Genomic DNA, 21997 nt, shown 5'->3' with positions numbered 1-21997 from the left:
ACACCAAGCCCAGACCAGCTTTGAAGAATGGATGGAGAATGATGGGAAAGGGAGAGTGAAAGGGGGTGTGAGAGAGGTACATACGTATGTGACATAGTACACCATTTTCAGCTACCACTTTTGGTTTGTGAGTGCTACTTCTAGAACTACTGGCTAAAAAGTAATGGAGCATCACTCACACTCTCACTCTCTGAGCCGTTGCGCCCGCCCTGCCACTTCATTGGATAACGCTGGGCAGGTCTCTTGATAGCGGTCATTCAAATGAGAGGGCCTGAAGCTCATTGGCTAGAACTCGTGGGGGGGGGGGGGAATGTAGGGAAAATGGTGCGCCACAGCTTCAAGAACACAGTCGCTATCAAACTAGGGATTTCAAATCAAATCAAACTTTTTGTCACATGCGCCGAATACAACGTGTAGACCTTACCGTGAAATGCTTACTTACAAGCCCTTAACCAACAATGGAGTTCAAGAAAGAGTTAAGAAAATATTTACCAAATAAACTAGAGTAAAAAAATTTAAAGTAACAATAAAATGGCTTTATACAAGGGGTACCGGTACCGAGTCAATGTGCAGTGGTACAGGTTAGTCAAGGTAATTTGTACATGTAGGTAGGAGTAAAGTGACTATGCATAGACAATAACAGCAAATAACAGTAGTCTGAGTGGCCATTTGATTAATAGTTCAGCAGTCTTATGGCTTAGGGGCAGAAGCTGTTAAGGAGCCTTTTGGTCCTAGACTTGGTGCTCCGGTATCGCTTGCCGTGCGGTAGCAGAGAGAACAATCTATGACTTGGGTGACTGGAGGCTTTGACAATTTTTGGGGCTTTCCTCTGACACGGCTAGTATATAGGTCCTGGATTTCGTGGCTAATTGAGCTAAGGCATTCATTCTGCTCATACTATTCATGTATGAACTACACATTGACACATCTATTCCCTGGGCGCCGAAAACGTGGATGTCGATTAAGGCAGCCCTCCGCACCGCTCTGATTCAGAGGGGTTGGATTAAATGTGGAAGACACATTTCAGTTTAATGCATTCACAGTTGTACAACTGACTAGGTGTCCCCCTTTCCTTTCCAAAGCGGTAGGTAAAAAAATAAAACACTGTCACCAAAGTACCGGAACATGTCTTTAATAACTACAAAGAAAAAGAGGGAAGTGAGAGAGAGAATGAGTACAGTAAAATATGCATTTGGGAGAGGAACATGTTATGGACCATTTGGACTATTCGGAGCAGCTACGGGAGCGGTTGTACTGTAGCTAGCAGTCACGGTCACAGGCAGACCTGGCTGCAGCTCATGACCATGATGGGCGGTGGCGAGGTCATGCGGTAGAGCCTGCCAGTAAACACCACTGCTCTGGCCATGGTCCAGTGAGGAATGCACGCAGAGCTCCTAAGGAGCACAGAGGGTCAGAGAAATGGTGAATACACCTCCTACCCTGGCTAGAAAACACAAGACATACACTGAGTGTACAAAACATTAGGAACACCTGCTCTTTCCCATCAGTGTAGGGAGGAGACAGGTTAAATAAGGATTTGTAAGCCTTGAGACAATTTGAGCCATAGATTCTGTATGCACCATTCAGAGGGTGAATGGAAAAGACAAAATATTTAAGTGCCTTTGAACGGGATATGGTAGCAGGTGCACCGGTTTGGGTGTTTCAAGAACTGCAACGCTGCTGGGTTTTTCACACTCAACAGTTTCCTGTGTGTATCAAGAATGGTCCACCACCCAAAGGACATCCAGCCAACTTGACAACTGTGGGAAGCATTGGAGTCAACCTGGACCAGCATCCCTGTGGAACGCTTTCAACGCCTTGTAGAGTCCATGCACCCAATGAATTGAGGCTGTTCAGATGGCAAAAAAGGGGGTGCAACTCAACATTAGGAAGGTGTTGCTAATGTTTTGTACACTCAGTGTAGTAGGTAAGAGACCGTTAATTCCAGCAAAAAAATGAGATCTTCGGTCTACATGAGACAAATTAAGTCGTGCACCACTGTTAATATGAAAAGCATCAGATGTGAATTGCGGTGCAGGAGCGAGTCAGAGATATAGCACTAGTAAATTACCTATGGCAGAAAGGGAAATTTGTGTTATAAGTTAGTGGTTTAGAGGGACCATTTGTATTCATGAAAACATTATAGAATTGGCATCAGGACTAATTCTGAGGTGTATAGTATTTGTATTACAGCCTGGTGGTGGTTCTTTTGGGGGAAAGCATCCTCAGGTTTGTTAAGCACATGCCTGACTTCAGCGTGTCTGTCTGTGAGATGGATTCATTTGCTATGTTATAAGACTAACCCGTCTGAGGTATTAGAAGGTCTGATTGAAGTACAGTAGCAAGGGTCTTCAGTGGAAAAAAAGTGATTCAATTGTGTGTGCGTGCGCATGACATGTCCGTCTCAATTCTGGGGTCGATTTGGTGAACATTTGAGGTACACGCTACTTTACATGTGTGTGAACCTGTGTATGTGTACAGAGTGTGTGTTTAGGTGACATGAAACCTCTGTGGTTGGTTTTGGTTCAGTAATCTACATCTGAGGTAATCTAAGGAGAGCCAGGCCCTGTCACACTGCGTGTGCCTCAGGACTCAAGAGGTTCAACCCTTTCTTTCTGGGTAGGGCTGGTTATGGTAGCTTACGGGACAGAGAATTAGAAAAAGAATAACACACTAATATCTGCTAATGCAATATCCCTGCTCCATCTGTGAGACTGACTGCAGGTCTGGGGGGTGAGGACAGGGAGGAATGCAGAGTGAGGACGGGGCCCTGCAGTCAACCATGACAGGGTTATAGGAACTCCCTTCCACTGCCGGTCTGCTACAAAATAGTATGGCTCTGGATAAGCAAGGTGCATTGGCATTCAGTTTAGGTCTTGGCGCTATGCAATGCATGAACATACAAATGTAACAGCAGGTGAGCATGGTATGTACACTACGTAAATCAAAACCAAATCTACAGAGACAATTTATTCTTGTCTCTGGAAGTGTTCAAGGACAGTGAAATCCACACGTCTCCAGGTATGGAGGAACTTACTGTGCTCAATTGAAGAGTTTAAAATTCCAAAACCCTATATATCCATTTTCACAAATGTTTATAAATGAGCTTTTATTGTTTATAGAAATTATGAAAGAGAACAGTGTGTTTCACCATCTAATCATGGCATAGGGTTGTTCAATGACAGACATTTGTTTAAATCACTTGGTTTCATAAAGATTTTTTGCTAAAATGGTATACATTCGCCTTACTCTCAGAAAAATAAGTAGTACTGCTCGGTTTTACACAGTCAAAATAACAAATAATTATAAAATAAAGTACAAATTATACATTCATATTATAATTCAATACAGTAATATGAGCTCTGTATGTAAAACATTTACACTTGACAGTTTATACAAATAAAATCAGACAAATCTAAAATAGATTTACAGTTATATTTTACACTCACACATGAAAGTACCCATAAGCAACCATTCTGAGGAAAATAAATAAAATTGTGAAACATGTGGATATAGCGTTTTGGAAAGAAAGAAATAAAACATTCAACCCTGTTTTATGAGCATTACTTCTGTCTGAACATTGTTAACAATTCCTGTCCTGCTACTTGTCATTGTTTCAAAATATGCAAAATTGGTCATCTTTTAACGTGATTGGATATCAAGGTTACTAAGGGAGAATGACCGACAGCACAACGGTCAACTTGATCTAGTCCTGTGGTAGCTCTCTGGTTTTGTTAGACTCGTATACACTAGTAAATCGCTTTGCCAAAACATGCCTATGTTGTCCTTGGCATGCCTGAAAAGCACTTTGCGCTCTAAACACACCTGGGTACTTACGCCACCCTGAGGGACCCCAAGCCAGATAAGACAGGCATAGTGAGGCCTCTGGGAGCTGTCAAACAGTATAACTGATCCTGCCCTCTATAACGGTCCTTCACTTGGCCTAAACCAGCACCTATAGTGTGAGTGAGGGTGTTTTCATTGTGCGTTGTATGCACATAACAGGTAAACAAGCGGCCATATTGAATCACCCAGCCCAGTCCAGGCAGACAGGCATTTGCTCATTCATTCAATCAGTGTATTGCTGCCAGTATGGCTGGGCAGGATGCTGTTACGCATTACCCTAATCACCTCCCTGATTGGATTTCAGTTCATTCATCACAGGAGGAGGACTGTGGAGAAGAAACCTTTGGCTGTGCTGATCGGAGTCCTTTTGCTGTGGCTAATCATGCTCCATTGCTATAATCGTGAAACACTTTGCCAGACCAGTGTTTCTGCTTTAAGTTAAAGTTCAGCAGTTGGGCTGGAGGGGTTTGGCAGAAATAGCAAAACAAAAAACGGGTGACGGCACGTTTTGGACGCCACTCTTGCGAGAACTCTCTCGAGAACGCACCATATATGCTCAAAAACCTGCCTGCCTCCACGCCATGGCAGAAAATATCAAGGGCAGAACCACTTGAATTCTTCTAATAGCCAGGAACAGCAGGTCCTACTAATGTCATCATAAGAGTACGAAGTCATGTACAAAAGCGTGTATCTTCACGTTATGCTTTTTAAAAATCTAAATGTAAAAGTTGTTTGTGCTCCTATATAAGTGCATGTGCAGTTGCATCAAAACCTACAGAGTAATAGTGCACTTGTTACAGTTTAGTTGATATATGAAAACCATGCACTTCTAAGAAGTCCCACTTGGATAAACAAGTCTGAAACCACAGAACTGTGAGAAAGTGTGCTGCCTTGATAGGCCAGTAGAGGGGAGGTGGGGAAGTGTTTAGGGAATGTTCCCTTGACACCCGTAGCCAGATGTCAAGGGTCAGCATGCTGAACGGAACATGGCCCTTCTTCATGCAGCCCTGCACGGATGGAACAGCAGGAGACCTATAAACCGACCAGGACACGCACGGACACAGAGAGCAGTTTGTGAGCCGTTCGAACCAACTACTCACATGTACAGCACATGTCACACACACACTATTTATGTTATAAAACATAATGCCTTTAATCTGAGGTCCTTAGGAAACATGCTGTTTATCCGATATGGTTATCTTAAGGAATGTGTCTCAAAGCATATAGGATTAGTAAGATTTGTTTATTTAGTCTTCAGGCTAAGAATAAAATGGAACATTTTCACAAGTAGTCCTTATTAGCCTAGCTTAGGCACCAATACAGAATCGCTTAGACTGTACTAAATCCTGAATAGGCAGTGATAAGCTATACTACTGTATGGCATAGGGGAATGTGAGTCAAGCAAAGGACAACAGCCGTATCTTAATGAGGTTATCTACATTTTCCCACCATTGACTCTCATCACCCACATGAAAAACATACTATGGAATAAAAACTATAGTATTCACTATAGTGTTTTTGCAGACTCAACTGCAGTATTCACAGTTAACTTAAGTATACAGTGCATTCGGAAAGTATTCAGACCCCTTGACTTTTCACTTTGTTAGACTTATTCTAAAAAAGATATATACACTGCTCAAAAAAAAAAAGGGAACACTTAAACAACACAATATAACTCCAAGTCAATCACACTTCTGTGAAATCAAACTGTCCACTTAGGAAGCAACACTGACAATAAATTTCACATGCTGTTGTGCAAATGAAATAGACAAAAAGTGGAAATTATAGGCAATTAGCAAGACACCCCCAAAAAAGGAGTGATTCTGCAGGTGGTGACCACAGACCACTTCTCAGTTCCTATGCTTCCTGGCTGATGTTTTGGTCACTTTTGAATGCTGGAGGTGCTTTCACTCTAGTGTTAGCATGAGACGGAGTCTACAACCCACACAAGTGGCTCAGGTAGTGCAGCTCATCCAGGATGGCACATCAATGCGAGCTGTGGCAAAAAGGTTTGCTGTGTCTGTCAGCGTAGGTGTCCAGAGCATGGAGGCGCTACCAGGAGACAGGCCAGTACATCAGGAGACGTGGAGGAGGCCGTAGGAGGGCAACAACCCAGCAGCAGGACCGCTACCTCCGCCTTTGTGCAAGGAGGATCAGGAGGAGCACTGCCAGAGCCCTGCAAAATGACCTCAAGCAGGCCACAAATGTGCATGTATCTGCTCAAACGGTCAGAAACAGACTCCATGAGGGTGGTATGAGGGCCCGACGTCCACAGGTGGGGGTTGTGCTTACAGCCCAACACCGTGCAGGACGTTTGGCATTTGCCAGAGAACACCAAGATTGGCAAATTCGCCACTGGCGCCCTGTGCTCTTCACAGATGAAAGCAGGTTCACACTGAGCACGTGACAGACGTGACAGCCTGGAGACGCCGTGGAGAACGTTCTGCTGCCTGCAACATCCTCCAGCATGACCGGTTTGGCGGTGGGTCAGTCATGGTGTGGGGTGGCATTTCTTTGGGGGGCTGCACAGCCCTCCATGTGCTCGCCAGAGGTAGCCTGACTGCCATTAGGTACCGAGATGAGATCCTCAGATCCCTTGTGTGACCATATGCTGGTGCGGTTGGCCCTGGGTTCCTCCTAATGCAAGACAATGCTAGACCTCATGTGGCTGGAGTGTGTCAGCAGTTCCTGCAAGAGGAAGGCATTGATGCTATGGACTGGCCCGCCCGTTCCCCAGACCTGAATCCAATTGAGCACATCTGGGACATCATGTCTCGCTCCATCCACGTTGCACCACAGACTGTCCAGGAGTTGGCAGATGCTTTAGTCAAGGTCTGGGAGGAGATCCCTCAGGAGACCATCCGCCACCTCATCAGGAGCATGCCCAGGCGTTGTAGGGAGGTCATACAGGCACGTGGAGGCCACACACTACTGAGCCTCATTTTGACTTGTTTTAAGGACATTACATCAAAGTTGGATCAGCCTGTAGTGTGGTTTTCCACTTCCACCATTTTGAGTGTGACTCCAAATCCAGACCTCCATGGGTTGACAAATTTGATTTCCATTGATAATTTGTGTGTGATTTTGTTGTCAGCACATTCAACTATGTAAAGAAAAAAGTATTTAATAAGAATATTTCATTCATTCAGATCTAGGGTGTTATTTGTGTTCCCTTTATTTTTTGAGCAGTGTATATTCCCCTCAATCTCCACACAATACCCCATAATGACAAAGCAAAAAGAAGTCGCTAGAAATTTTTGCAAATGTCTTTAAAAAACTGAAATATACATTTACATAAGTAAAATCAGACCCTTTACTCAGTACTTCGTTGAAGCGATTACAGCCTTGCGTCTTCTTGGGTACGATGCTTCGATCTTGGAACACCTGCATTTGGGGAGTTTCTTCCATTCTTCTCTGCATATCCTCTCATGTGATATTTCAGTTGCTTATATTTTTAGAAAATGTGCCATTCTTTCCAAAAAACTGTTTTTGCTTTGTCATTATGGGGTAGTGTGTATGAGGAAAAACAACAATTTAATCCAGTTTAGAATAAATGTGGAAAAAGTCAAGGGGTCTGAATACTTTCTCAAGGCACTGTATACTGTAGACCTTATGTGTCTTAATAAAAATCAACTCTGCATTGAGCTTAAAATGCTTTAAGCTTACGGTTTGATGAACTAAGACAAATGCCTCAAGAGTGCGCCAGAGATCTATATAACCAGATGAAAAAAATCCTTAACCTGATCCAAGCATTTCTCAGTCCTGCGGGCTTTTGCAGATTAATATATATATATACCCTTTATTTAACTAGGCAAGTCAGTTAAGAACAAATTCTTATTTACAATAACGGTTAATAATCACCTTGTTCAGGGGCAGATTTACAGTTTTTTTACCTTGTTGGATCAAATCCCCAAGCTGACCTTTCGGTTACTGGCCCAACGCTTTAACCACTAGGTTACCTGCCGCCCCAAAACAGATTCTGCCATTACTCTCATGAAGTTGCCGGTAATAAGCAACAGGAGGAGTTGGCAACCTTTCTCATGTGGAATGCAAATGTATCTTACAATTTCTCCCGATCTGTGTGCCAGCTATGGTTCTCATTTACAAATTCTGGTGAAACAGTTTCATTTAATTTATAATAACATAGCTCAAAATCATTGTCATATGGTTAATCAAACTTCTATCCGATCTAAACGAAAATGATACAAACACTAAAAAGTAACTTCTATTGCCAACTATGTCAAAATAGCATACATAAAGCCAACGAATAAAAACATTGCAAGCCTGCAGGTAGGAAATATACTGATAAAAATAAATGTCCTATAAAATCACATTTGCAGACAGGCCATGTGTAGCCACAAACTTTAAACATTTTACCAACTATTAACTTGTGTCTGCCCGAAGCTTGCAACGTTGTATAAAATATTCAGTTTCTTGCAACAGTGAGCTCAGGACAGACACAGCTGTAATCTATTTGTGCAAGGGATAAGAAGCAGTGCTTTACTTGGGCATGAGCTCGCCAGAGCGGAGTACCGGCACCTCAAATGTTCTTCTCCTTGAGCCCGTTCCTCTTAAAGACAATTAGCTCAAAAGTATTGTGCTCCTGCACCTAAACAGTACTAGTACCCAAAATGAAAACCGTTATCTATTTCAGTCCAAGTCAAGTACTGACAAGTAAATCAGGCAGTCCTATTTTATGACATTTCCACTGGATCAGAGCATGACATTTGTCCCTTTCACACTGAGTGGTTATCTAAAGGGAGAGGGCTGGAAAGATTTTACAAACAAAGAGGCACTACTGTTATTCTCAATGGATGTAAAAACAGACTTTGTGGTGAAGAAAACACTACTCTGAGAAGCTCCAAAGCTCATTAGTGGTGGTGCAGTAAGCCAAATCAGAAATACTAATCAGATCCCCAAATAGGCACATTTATTAGCCTACATCTGTGAACAGGCCAAGTAGCCTATAGGCCTACTTCTATGAGAAGGGGAAGACTGGAATAATATTGAATACATTAAAATAAATTACCATAGCCAAAGTAACAAACATTGTAGATTAGAAAAAATAGGAATTAAAGGTAAATGTATTACTGGTGATATATGTAAATGGGGAATTGATATACACTAAAAATAAAAAACAATTCACAAAATTAAGTTATGAAACAATAAATGTGCACAAATTGGCGGGAGAGAGATGTGCATCTGGGCGCATGGTCAATCTGATGTCTGCATTGACCATGCAGCATTTACGGTAATATTTACGGTAATAGCAGAGCTGTTTGTGTTAATACAGGATGTACTGCCAACATACCATCAACCAATCATGGCAATATGGAGCTATACAGAGCTCTCCACATTGTTACAACATTTATGAGGCCCATAGCGATACGGTACGGAGATCGATTTGGCCTCACACCCTCCATATGGAGCCTCCGACCACATTTTCAAATCAAGCATATATTGGCTTTTAGTCTAGGCCTCCGCAATGGATTAGTTCACTGATATGGCACAGGTGAATAAATAAACAATTAAAGAGTACAGGTCAAAAGTTGAGACACTTACTCATTCAAGGGTTTCTTTATTTTTACTATTTTCTACATTGTAGAACAATAGTGAAGACATCAATACTATGAAATAACATATGGAATCATGTAGTAACCAAAAAAAAGTAACAAATCAAAATATATTTTATAATTTGAGAATCTTCAAAGTAGCCACCCTTTGCCTTGACAGCTTTGCACACTCCTGGCATTCTTTCAACCAGCTTCCCCTGGAACGCTTTCCCAACAGACTTGAAGCGGTTCTCACATATGCTGAGCACTTGTTGGCTGCTTTTCCTTCACTCTGCGGTCCAACTCATCCCAATTGGGTTGAGGTCAGGTGATTGTGGAGGTCAGGTCATCTGATGCAGCACTCCATTACTCTCCTTCTTGGTCAAATAGCCCTTATACAGCTTGGAAGTGTGTTGGGTCATTGTCCTGTCGAAAAACACATTATTGTCCCACTAAGCGCAAACCAGATGGGATGGCGTATCGCTGCAGAATGCTGTGGTAGCCATGCTTGTTAAGTGTGCCTTGAATTCTAAATAAATCACTGACAGTGTCACCAGCAAAGCACCCCCACAACTACTCCATGCTTCACGGTGGGAACCACACATACGGAGATCATCAGTTCACCTACTCAGCGTCTCAAAGACACGGCAGTTTGAATCCAAAAATCTCAAAATGTGTACTCGTCAGACCAAAGGACAGATTTCCACCGGTCTGATGTCTATCACTTGTGTTTGCAAAGGGTCGGAAACATTCCAGTAATTTTCTGGAATTTTCCCATGGGAAGTTAAGCTCTGGAATTGGGGGAATTTTGTTTAAATTCAAAGAAAGTTAGCTTATAACATTGAACCTTTGTGGGTTACACATAAGGCAATTTTAGGTCTTGTGGCATATTTTGGTTAAACTATCCCCAATGCAATGGAATTGCAACCCTGTGCATGCACAGTGCACTCTTCCATCACATGTGCAGTGCACTCTTCCAACACATGTGCAGTGCACTCTTCCAACACATGTGCAGTGCACTCTTCCAACACATGTGCAGTGCACTCTTCCAACACATGTGCAGTGCACTCTTCCAACACATGTGCAGTGCACTCTTCCAACACATGTGCAGTGCACTCTTCCAACACATGTGCAGTGCACTCTTCCAACACATGTGCAGTGCACTCTTCCAACACATGTGCAGTGCACTCTTCCAACACATGTGCAGTGCACTCTTCCAACACATGTGCAGTGCACTCTTCCAACACATGTGCAGTGCACTCTTCCAACACATGTGCAGTGCACTCTTCCAACACATGTGCAGTGCACTCTTCCAACACATGTGCAGTGCACTCTTCCAACACATGTGCAGCTGATTCTCAAGATCTTGCACACTAATGAGATGCTTTTGAGCCCACACTACTACACTTTGAGCCAAGGACTACATGCTTTCTGGTAAGTTTTGATTACAATAATGGGTGGGGTGAATATATTTTATATGATTTTTTGTTAACTAGTAAATAGTAGACAACAAAGTGTGTTTAAATAATTTATAACGTAACAATTTCTGCTAGTTAGTTTTTGCTCCATGTGGGTTTTAGCTTGCCAACTGAGTGTTAATTCACCTTTCCATACATGTTTCATTTTAAAACGTTTATCTTACAAAGGAGTTGTTTAATCCAACTGCTTAACTATTTATCTGTACATGGAATTATATGTGTTTGTTTTAATCATTTTTTCCTAATCTTTACATGAAAATGCCACAAGCACCATCTGATGTGTGGAGACATTTCACTGCAGCTAATGCAGAAGGAAAATCTTTGTACATTTGCAAATACTGTGCCAAATCAAATGTGACGAACGCAACAAAGATGCAGAATAATCTGGCCAAGTGCATAATGTTCCCTCAGCGCTCACAACAAGCAACCTTTGACAAGTCCCTCTACTTGAGGTGAAAATTATGAATCAGACACCTTATCGATAGCTCATGGTCCTCCTGGAATCAGAAGTTTTTTTGACTCAATGGAGGAACGTAGTCAGAGAAATGCTGACGAATGTCTTGCTCGAGCTGTGTATGCAACTGGTTCACATCTGATACTCACAGGCATTGTGTATTGGAAAAGATTTCTGAATGTTCTTTGCCCAGCATACACCCCTCCAACCAGACATGCTTTATCTACTCATTTGCTGGATGCAGAGTTCAACAGAGTTCAAGTGAAGGTCAAACAAATAGAGAAAGCAGACTATTGCAATCATCTGATGGGTGGTCGAATGTTCGTGGGTAAGAAATAATTAACTACATCATCTCCACCCCTCAACCAGTATTCTACAAGAGCACAGACACAAGGAACAGACACACCGCTCTCTACATTGCAGATGAGCTGAAGGCAGTCATCAATGGCCTTGGACCACAGAAGGTATTTGCACTGGTGACAGACAATGCTGCGAACATGAAGGCTGCTTGGTCTAAAGTGGAGGAGTCCTACCCTCACATCACACCAATTGGCTGTGCTGCTCATGCATTCAATCTGCTCATCAAGGACATCATGGCACTGAAAACAATGGATACACTCTACAAGAGAGCCAAGGAAATGGTTAGGTATGTGAAGCATCATCAAGTTATAGCAGCAAGCTACCCCACCAAGCCATGTGAGAAGAATACGAGCACCACATTGAAGCTGCCCAGCAACACCCATTGGGGTGGTGTTGACATCATGTTTGACAGTCTCCTGGAGGGGAAGGAGTCTCTCCAAGAAATGGCCATATCACAGTCTGCCGATATGGACAGCCCCATCAAGAGTATCCTCCTGGATTATGCATTTTGGGAGAGTGTGGTAAGCAGCCTGAAACCTATAGCAGCAGCCATTGCACGGATTGAGGGAGACAATGCCATCCTGTCTGATGTTCAGACTCTGCTTGCAGATGTAAGAGAAGAAATCCGTACTGCCCTGCCCACTTTACTGTTGCTCCAAGCAGAGGAAACTGCAGTTATGAAATACATCAAAAGCATGAAGACTTCTGCCTGAAACCCATAACACGCCACAGCGTACATGTTGGACCCGAAGTATGCTGGCAAGAGCATCCTGTCTGGTGCAGAGATCAACAAGGCCAATGGTGTCATCACTACCGTGTCTCGCCACCTTGGCCTGGATGAGGGCAAGGTTCTTGGCAGTCTGGCGAAGTATACTTCCAAGCAAGGGCTTTGGGATGGATGCAATATGGCAGTTGTGCCAACATATCTCATCAGCCACCTGTTGGAAGGGACTTTCTGGACCTGAGGTCCTTTCCCCTGTTGCCTCCATCATCCTCCAAATCCCACCAACATCAGCCATCTCAGAGCGCAACTGGTCCTTGCTTGGGAACACACACACACACACACACACACACACACACCAAAGCACGCAACCGGCTGACCAATACAAGGGTTGAAAAATTGGTGGCCATCTGGGAAAATGTGAGGCTTTTTGAGCCTGACAAGCCATCCTCAACAAGGTTGGAAAGTAACAGTGAAGATGAGGCCTCAGAGTCTGACGTTCAAGAGGTGGACATTGAGGTCCAGGGAGAAGACATGGAAGTCAGAGGAAGACAACCGAAGCTTTAGTTTCTAGACTATCATTTTACAGATGCATGTTGAACGTTTTTTGGAGATGCAATGGATCATTCAATATTCCCTTTCTTTTGATGTTCAGTGAAATCATCCCATGTGAAAAGTCAACTCATTTAATTAAAGTTCAATTTGTTACTAAATTGTTTTTCCTATTGGAAGGAGTTAATCATTTGCAATTATATCTACTTATGATAAAGTAAAAGGTTTACGTTTGTCTCCATATGATAAATATATCCAAATGTAAAATACATCTACATTTAAATGGTATTAATATTAATTCCCATACATTACTGTTAATTCCCATACAAAGTTTCTACCTCTGAATATTCCCCAAAATGTGTAACCCTCGTCTCTTCTTCTTCTTATTATTGGTGTCCATTAGTAGTGGTTTCCTTGCAGCAATTCGACCATGAAGGCCTGATTCACACAGTCTCGTCTGAACAGTTGATTTCTTATTTATTTAACTAGGCAAGTCAGTGAAGAACAAATTCGTATTTACAATGACGGCCTATGATGTTGAGATGTGTCTGTTACTTGAACTCTGAAGCATTTATTTGGGCTGCAATTTCTGAGACTGGTAACTCTAATGAACTGATCCTCTGCAGCAGAGGTAACTCTGGCTCTTCTTTTCCTGTGGGGGTCCTCATGAGCTAATTTCATCATAGCGCTTGATGGTTTTTGCGACTGCCCTTAAAGAAACTTTCAACGTTCTTGAAATGTTCCGGATTGACTGACCTTCATGTCTGAAAGTTTCTCTTTGCTTATTTGAGCTGTTCTTGGCATAATATGGACTTAGCCCTATTTGATAAAGAACATATTTTGTATAAAACCCCTACCTTGTCACAACAACTGATTGGCTCAAACATATTAAAAAAGGAAATCAATTCCGCAAATTAACTTTTAACAAGGCTCACCTGTTAATTGAAACGCATTCCAGGTGACCACCTCATGAAGCTGGTTCAGAGAATGCCAAGAGTGTGCAAAGCTGCCATCAAGGCAAAGGGTGGCTACTTTGAAGAATCTCACATAAAATATTTTTTGATTTGTTTAACACTTTCTGGTTACTTCATTATTCCATGTGTTATTTATGCATGTAGAAAACAGTAAAAAGAAAGAAAAACCTTTGAATGAGTAGGTGTGTCCAAACTTTTGACTGACATGCACACAGCTCTACTCAATCAACTAATTGGGGTTAGCCCTAGTGTGAAGTGTAGTATTCTACAGAATTCTATAGTAATTAGTGTACTATTTTTCATGTGGGCATTAACTCTTTATTGCAGTCAATCCATGGGAATTGACTACATAATGCAGGCAAGCAATACAATAACCTCAGAGATGGACAGCCAGGCAGGCATCCACCTCCCAGACAACAAGCTATGACAGAAAGGCATGATACACAACACTACAACCTGTCTATTCTAGCCACCGTGTAACCTTGACTTAACTTCAAACTACACATGGCTAGAACGTTTCCTTAACATTTCCTGTACGACTGCCAGATCCAACGCTGTAGTTTGTTTTATCAGATTATGTGTATACAAAGAAAAACATTCATTATAGCGATAAAGTATCGTAGCGATGCCAGCATAGAGCCGAGTAGTACATTACTAGCCTGATCCCAGATCAATGTTAGGCAGATGGTAAGACAGCACAAACAGATCTGGGACCAAGCTAGTGCATTCCCCAGAAGTGGTCTGACGCTCCACAGCAGCATGCACCTCATCAACTGATCTAATTTACTAAATCAGGACCTTAAACCCTGCTACATGAAGGAAGAGAGGCAGGTGGTGACGTCAACTCCCAAACTACCAGAAACACAGCAGCCCACAGAGGAAGAAGTTGGTATGTAAAGAAGTTGAAGACTACTCCATTTTGGAATCTTGCTGCAGTATGGAACACAGAGCAAAATTGAGGGAATTCTGGAACTCTGAGAAGTAGTGTTTGAGCTGGGGGGAAGGATACAGATGTAAAAACGTTGGGTGTGTCGATGCTGAACTTTTCAGAGGTATTCAGACATTCTTTGCATGACAGTAATAGCCAGTCCTTGTCATATCATTTCCCACCGGCTCCATCATCTACTGTGACATCCCTTTTTTGTGACAAAGCAAATGCGCGCACACACACTACTACAATGTAGCTGATGGCTGTTGAAGGGAATAACTGGAGCCATTGTCCGGCCCCACTGAGGCAGACTGAAGATGCGTGAGCAAATGCGTCGGAACAGAGCTATTGACTGACATACAGGGGCCGCTCTCATTACCTCTCTCCATCCATTTGTTACCTTACCTGACCACTTTGGTTCCTCCTCTTATGGCCTGCATATCAACCATACACCCAGTGTTCATGTACGAAGCCAGGTTGATCTCTGAGAACTCAGCCTGTGAAACAAGGAGAAAAACATCACGCTGAGTTACACATTCACTGGGCGATAGAAGTACCAAATTACTGTAAAACACAATTTACATATGTGTATATAGGCCTGAAACATTAAAAAAAAAACAGTCCTCTAACTTTCAACATTAACAAAAAAAGCCTTTCTGGCTTTCTGTAAAAAGAAATATATATATATATATATATATATATATCTTTGAACTATATGAGTGTAAAACATTTCACGCACACACGCACGCTTAGATGTGAGTGGGAAACCTCAAAGTTCTTTGCAACAGATAACACCCATCACTCAAAACCTATGATGTCATGTAAGTGAGTGGTGTGGTTGGCTCTACCCCTCAAGCGCCAGTCACCCCTTCCCTAGGGGCATGAGTCACCCCTGTACGCTCTCGTTGGCTGGCCCTCGCTTCATACTCGTGGCCAAACCCACTGGCTCCAGGTCATCTACAAGACCCTGCTAGGTAAAGTCCCGCCTTGTCTCTGCACCCACCCGTAGCACATGTTCCAGCAGGTATATCTCACTTGTCATCCCCAAAGCCAATTCCAATTTTGGCCGCCTTTCCTTCCAGTTCTCTGCTGCCAATGACTGGAACAAACTACAAAAATCTCTGAAACTGGAAACACTTATCGCCCTCACTAGCTTTTAGCACCAGCTGTCAGAGCAGCTCACAGATCACTGCACCTGTACATAGCCCATCTATAAATAGCCCAAACTACCACCTCTTCCCCTACTGTATTTATTTAGCTACTTGCACCCCAGTATTTCTACTTTGCACACTCATCTGTCAAATATACCATTCCAGTGTTTTAATTACTATATTGTATTTACTTCGCCACCATGGCCTATTTATTGCATATATTGTATATATACTTTTTTTCCCTACTGTATGTTTGTTTTACTCCATGTGTAACTGTGTTGTTATGTGTCGAACTTGTAGCGATGAGACAAGACAGTAACTACTAACAATTGGATACCACGAAATTGGGAAGAAAAAAAAGAAAAAGAAAAAAGGTGAAATAATAAATAAAACGAGGGACCATAGAAACAGAGTTAATATAACGAGAAACCCCAAGTTAATGAGGTCACAATGGGTGGTAATACTATTTCTCTTATATTATTGGCAGACCAGCTACAGTCTCTATTATATTATTGGCAGACCAGCTACAGTCTCTATTATATTATTGGCAGACCAGCTACAGTCTCTATTATATTATTGGCAGACCAGCTACAGTCTCTATTATATTATTGGCAGACCAGCTACAGTCTCTATTATATTATTGGCAGACCAGCTACAGTCTCTATTATATTATTGGCAGACCAGCTACAGTCTCTATTATATTATTGGCAGACCAGCTACAGTCTCTATTATATTATTGGCAGACCAGCTACAGTCTCTATTATATTATTGGCAGACCAGCTACAGTCTCTATTATATTATTGGCAGACCAGCTACAGTCTCTATTATATTATTGGCAGACCAGCTACAGTCTCTATTATATTATTGGCAGACCAGCTACAGTCTCTATTATATTATTGGCAGACCAGCTACAGTCTCTATTATATTATTGGCAGACCAGCTACAGTCTCTATTATATTATTGGCAGACCAGCTACAGTCTCTATTATATTATTGGCAGACCAGCTACAGTCTCTATTATATTATTGGCAGACCAGCTACAGTCTCTATTATATTATTGGCAGACCAGCTACAGTCTCTATTATATTATTGGCAGACCAGCTACAGTCTCTATTATATTATTGGCAGACCAGCTACAGTCTCTATTATATTATTGGCAGACCAGCTACAGTCTCTATTATATTATTGGCAGACCAGCTACAGTCTCTATTATATTATTGGCAGACCAGCTACAGTCTCTATTATATTATTGGCAGACCAGCTACAGTCTCTATTATATTATTGGCAGACCAGCTACAGTCTCTATTATATTATTGGCAGACCAGCTACAGTCTCTATTATATTATTGGCAGACCAGCTACAGTCTCTATTATATTATTGGCAGACCAGCTACAGTCTCTATTATATTATTGGCAGACCAGCTACAGTCTCTATTATATTATTGGCAGACCAGCTACAGTCTCTATTATATTATTGGCAGACCAGCTACAGTCTCTATTATATTATTGGCAGACCAGCTACAGTCTCTATTATATTATTGGCAGACCAGCTACAGTCTCTATTATATTATTGGCAGACCAGCTACAGTCTCTATTATATTATTGGCAGACCAGCTACAGTCTCTATTATATTATTGGCAGACCAGCTACAGTCTCTATTATATTATTGGCAGACCAGCTACAGTCTCTATTATATTATTGGCAGACCAGCTACAGTCTCTATTATATTATTGGCAGACCAGCTACAGTCTCTATTATATTATTGGCAGACCAGCTACAGTCTCTATTATATTATTGGCAGACCAGCTACAGTCTCTATTATATTATTGGCAGACCAGCTACAGTCTCTATTATATTATTGGCAGACCAGCTACAGTCTCTATTATATTATTGGCAGACCAGCTACAGTCTCTATTATATTATTGGCAGACCAGCTACAGTCTCTATTATATTATTGGCAGACCAGCTACAGTCTCTATTATATTATTGGCAGACCAGCTACAGTCTCTATTATATTATTGGCAGACCAGCTACAGTCTCTATTATATTATTGGCAGACCAGCTACAGTCTCTATTATATTATTGGCAGACCAGCTACAGTCTCTATTATATTATTGGCAGACCAGCTACAGTCTCTATTATATTATTGGCAGACCAGCTACAGTCTCTATTATATTATTGGCAGACCAGCTACAGTCTCTATTATATTATTGGCAGACCAGCTACAGTCTCTATTATATTATTGGCAGACCAGCTACAGTCTCTATTATATTATTGGCAGACCAGCTACAGTCTCTATTATATTATTGGCAGACCAGCTACAGTCTCTTATATTATGGCAGACCAGCTACTGTCTCTATTATATTATGGCAGACCAGCTACTGTCTCTTATATTATGGCAGACCAGCTACTGTCTCTATTATATTATGGCAGACCAGCTACTGTCTCTATTATATTATGGCAGACCAGCTACTGTCTCTATTATATTATGGCAGACCAGCTACTGTCTCTATTATATTATGGCAGACCAGCTACTGTCTCTATTATATTATGGCAGACCAGCTACTGTCTCTATTATATTATGGCAGACCAGCTACTGTCTCTATTATATTATGGCAGACCAGCTAGAGCTACTGTCTCTATTATATTATGGCAGACCAGCTAGATCTACTGTCTATTATATTATGGCAGACCAGCTAGATCTACTGTCTATTATATTATGGCAGACCAGCTAGATCTACTGTCTATTATATTATGGCAGACCAGCTAGATCTACTGTCTATTATATTATGGCAGACCAGCTAGATCTACTGTCTATTATATTATGGCAGACCAGCTAGATCTACTGTCTATTATATTATTGCAGACCAGCTAGATCTACTGTCTATTATATTATTGCAGACCAGCTAGATCTACTGTCTCTATTATATTATTGCAGACCAGCTAGATCTACTGTCTCTATTATATTATGACAGACCAGCTAGATATACTATTTCTCTGTGAGGGGTGGGGTGGGAGAGAGAGCTTCGCGAGAGAGAGCACGACCGAGAGAGCGAAAGAGACTAATCAAGTTATCCAGAGTCTGTGGCCTCCCAGAGAGGACAGGACAGCAGAGGCCTTGTGACAGGGAGGGAGGCTTGAGCCCAGGCAGCTACTTAATGACTTGATCAAACTCCCAGTCAGAGCAGAGATCCTCTCTGGAGGGGAAGGGACACACTGCAGCTTGGCCTGTCTGGAAGAGAGCTTTGGGAACAGAGGGACTAGAATGGGGCATTAGGGGCCAAGTGCCTCCATTGTCTCATGTAATTACAGGTTAGAAATAGATTTGCTCCAGAGATTTAGCTCCAATGAATCTGGTTTTAGTCTCTCACTTGCTGACCGTGTTCTCGGGACAGTACCTTGCAAGGGAACACGTGTTAAACGCATATTGTACCCAAATGTAATAAATTCATAGTAGATTCCAAATCTACATACATCCACTTCAACCCAGACACAGGTCACATATATCATTAGCCATTAGTACATTTTGCTGCAGGGTAAATACTGCACAGTACATTCAGGAACATGCACAACGGGTGTGGCCCTTTGGGGAAACTTGGTATTGAGAGACAGCTACTTTCCCCATCCATGGTGAATCCAAGAGCATAATATCCAAACGCATGACATTCTCAATGTGTGGCATGTCTAAAGTCAGGGCTGATAAAAATACACCAAATTTATGATTGAGAACCACAGAGAGACTGGCCAATGAATGATGCTGTCCTAAGCCAGGAATCAGGAAGGAATTGAAGTCTTTAAAATATTTTTTCAAATCATAATAAAATAACAAAATCACTGCAGTCATTTCAGTTTGGGATTGTTTTTGATCATATGCTGGGTTCGTCTTTGATTTTGGCCTTGGTGACCTTGTTTGGGTTTTGGTACCATAACAGATGGCACTCCATTTCGCATACCTCCCCGACAGATCCACAGATGACGCAATCTCAAATCGCACTCCACACCACCCTTTCTCACTTGGACAAAAGGAACACCTATGTGAGAATGCTATTCATTGACTACAGCACAGCGTTCAACACCAGTGCCCACAAAGCTCTTCCTTAAGCTAAGGACTCTGCGACTAAACACCTCCCTCTGCAACTGGATCCTGGACTTCCTGACGAGCCACCCCCAGGTGGTAAGAGTAGGCAACAATACGTCTGCCACGCTGATCCTTATAACTGGGACCCCTCAGGGATGTGTACTTAGTCCCCTCCTGTATTCCCTGTTCACCCACGACTGCGTGGCCAAACACGACTCCAACACCATCATTAAGTTTGCTGACGACACAACAGTGGCAAGCCAGAACACCGACAACGATGAGACAGCCTATAGGGAGGAGGTCAGAGAACTGGCAGTGTGGTGCCAGGACAACAACCTCTCCTTTAATGTGAGCAAGACAAAGGAGCTGATTGTGAACTACAGGAAAAGGCAGGCCGAACAGGCCACCATTAACATTGACGGGGCTGTAGTGGAGCAGGTCGAGTGTCAAGTTCCTTGGTGTCCACATCACCAACGAACTATCACGGTCCAAACATACCAAGACAGTCATGAAGTGGGCACAACAACCCCCCCCCCCCTCCACCCTTCAGGAGACTCAGATTTGGCATGGGTCCCCAGATCCTCAAAAGGTTTTACAGCTGCACCATCGAGAGCATCCTGACCGGTTGCATCATCACCTGGTATGGCAACTGCTCGGCATCTGACCATAAGGCGCTACAGAGGGTAGTGTGAACGGCCCAGTACATCACTGGGGCCAAGAGTCCTGCCATCCAGGACCTATATAATAGGCGGTGTCAGAAGAAAGCCCATAAAATTGTCAGAGACCCCAGTCACCCAAATTATAGACTGTTTTCCCTGCTACCGCACGGCAAGCGGTACCAGAACGCCAAGTCTAGGACCAAAAGGCTCAACAGCTTCTACCACTAAGCCATTAGACTGCTGAACAATTCATAAAAATTAGCACCAGACAATTTACATTGACCCCCCCTGCTGCTACTCGCTGTTTGTTACCTATGCATAGTCACTTCACCCCCACCTACATGTACAGATTACCTCAACTAGCCTGTACCCCCGCACACTGACTCAGTACCTTGTTATTGTGTTATTTTATTATAACTTTTTTATTTTAGTCTACTTGGTAAATATTTTCTTCTTGAACAGCACTGTTGGTTAAGGGCTTGTAAGTAAGCATTTCACAGTAAAGGTCTACACTTGTTGTATTTGTTGCATGTGGCAAATAAAGTTTGATTTGATATTTAGCTTCACTGAGGGACAAAAAGCTAATGAATCCTAAAGAAAAAAAAAAAACATTCCTGCCCTACTTTACTGTGAACATGCTTCCCAACATGTTAGCGCTGTGGAGATGGAGACCAGTCACTGAGGAGGCCAGTCTACTCAGGATGGAAGGGGAGGTGAGGGTTAGGGGTCAAAGGTCAAGAAGGCTGATTTCAGTCCATATACTGCAGTGTGGGATGTTACAGGCCAATGTTACAAAGTAGAGCTCGTCTTAAGCCCTCCAAGTCCTAGCTAGGTGCTCCCATTAGAGGAACCAAAAGCCCCCCAGAGACCAGCAAGATGTTGACCTCAGACTTCTAGCGGAAACATTTGTCCGATTTAACATCACTTTTAAGTACGTATAGTGAAACTAATGCAGGCATTTTAATGGGTTCTCAATGTGTCGTCCTGCCCCTTTGCCAAATTATAATTTTTCATAGTGGAAGATCTGGTTGACTCCAAAACACAACATTACAGAGAGCGTGGTGGTGTCGTCATTTGTCATAAGAGGAATGTACATGGGCTCGTAGTGGGCCAAATTCAATAATTCACTATTCTTAAAGGCAACATGGTTAAACAATGAGACACCAATCTGAATAAACAAGGTACACAAAGTGCACAAAACATTAAGAACTTTCCATGATATAGACTGACCTGGTGATTCCATGTG

General features: G+C 42.4%; 1 protein-coding gene across 1 annotated transcript in view; it reads right to left on the bottom strand.

Annotated features, from left to right (window-relative positions):
- The window catches only part of LOC129865325 (synapsin-3-like), a 124944-nt gene that overhangs the window by 72920 nt on the left and 30027 nt on the right, over nucleotides 1-21997 (bottom strand). Inside the window, exon 4 of the mRNA XM_055938011.1 lies at nucleotides 15271-15362. Within this exon, the coding sequence (XP_055793986.1) occupies nucleotides 15271-15362 (92 nt within the window). The remainder of the gene's footprint in view (nucleotides 1-15270; nucleotides 15363-21997) is intronic.

Source organism: Salvelinus fontinalis, chromosome 11 (genome assembly GCF_029448725.1).
Source record: "Salvelinus fontinalis isolate EN_2023a chromosome 11, ASM2944872v1, whole genome shotgun sequence".
Classification (NCBI taxonomy): Eukaryota; Metazoa; Chordata; class Actinopteri; order Salmoniformes; family Salmonidae; genus Salvelinus; species Salvelinus fontinalis.
This window is presented reverse-complemented; position numbering and strand designations above follow the sequence as displayed.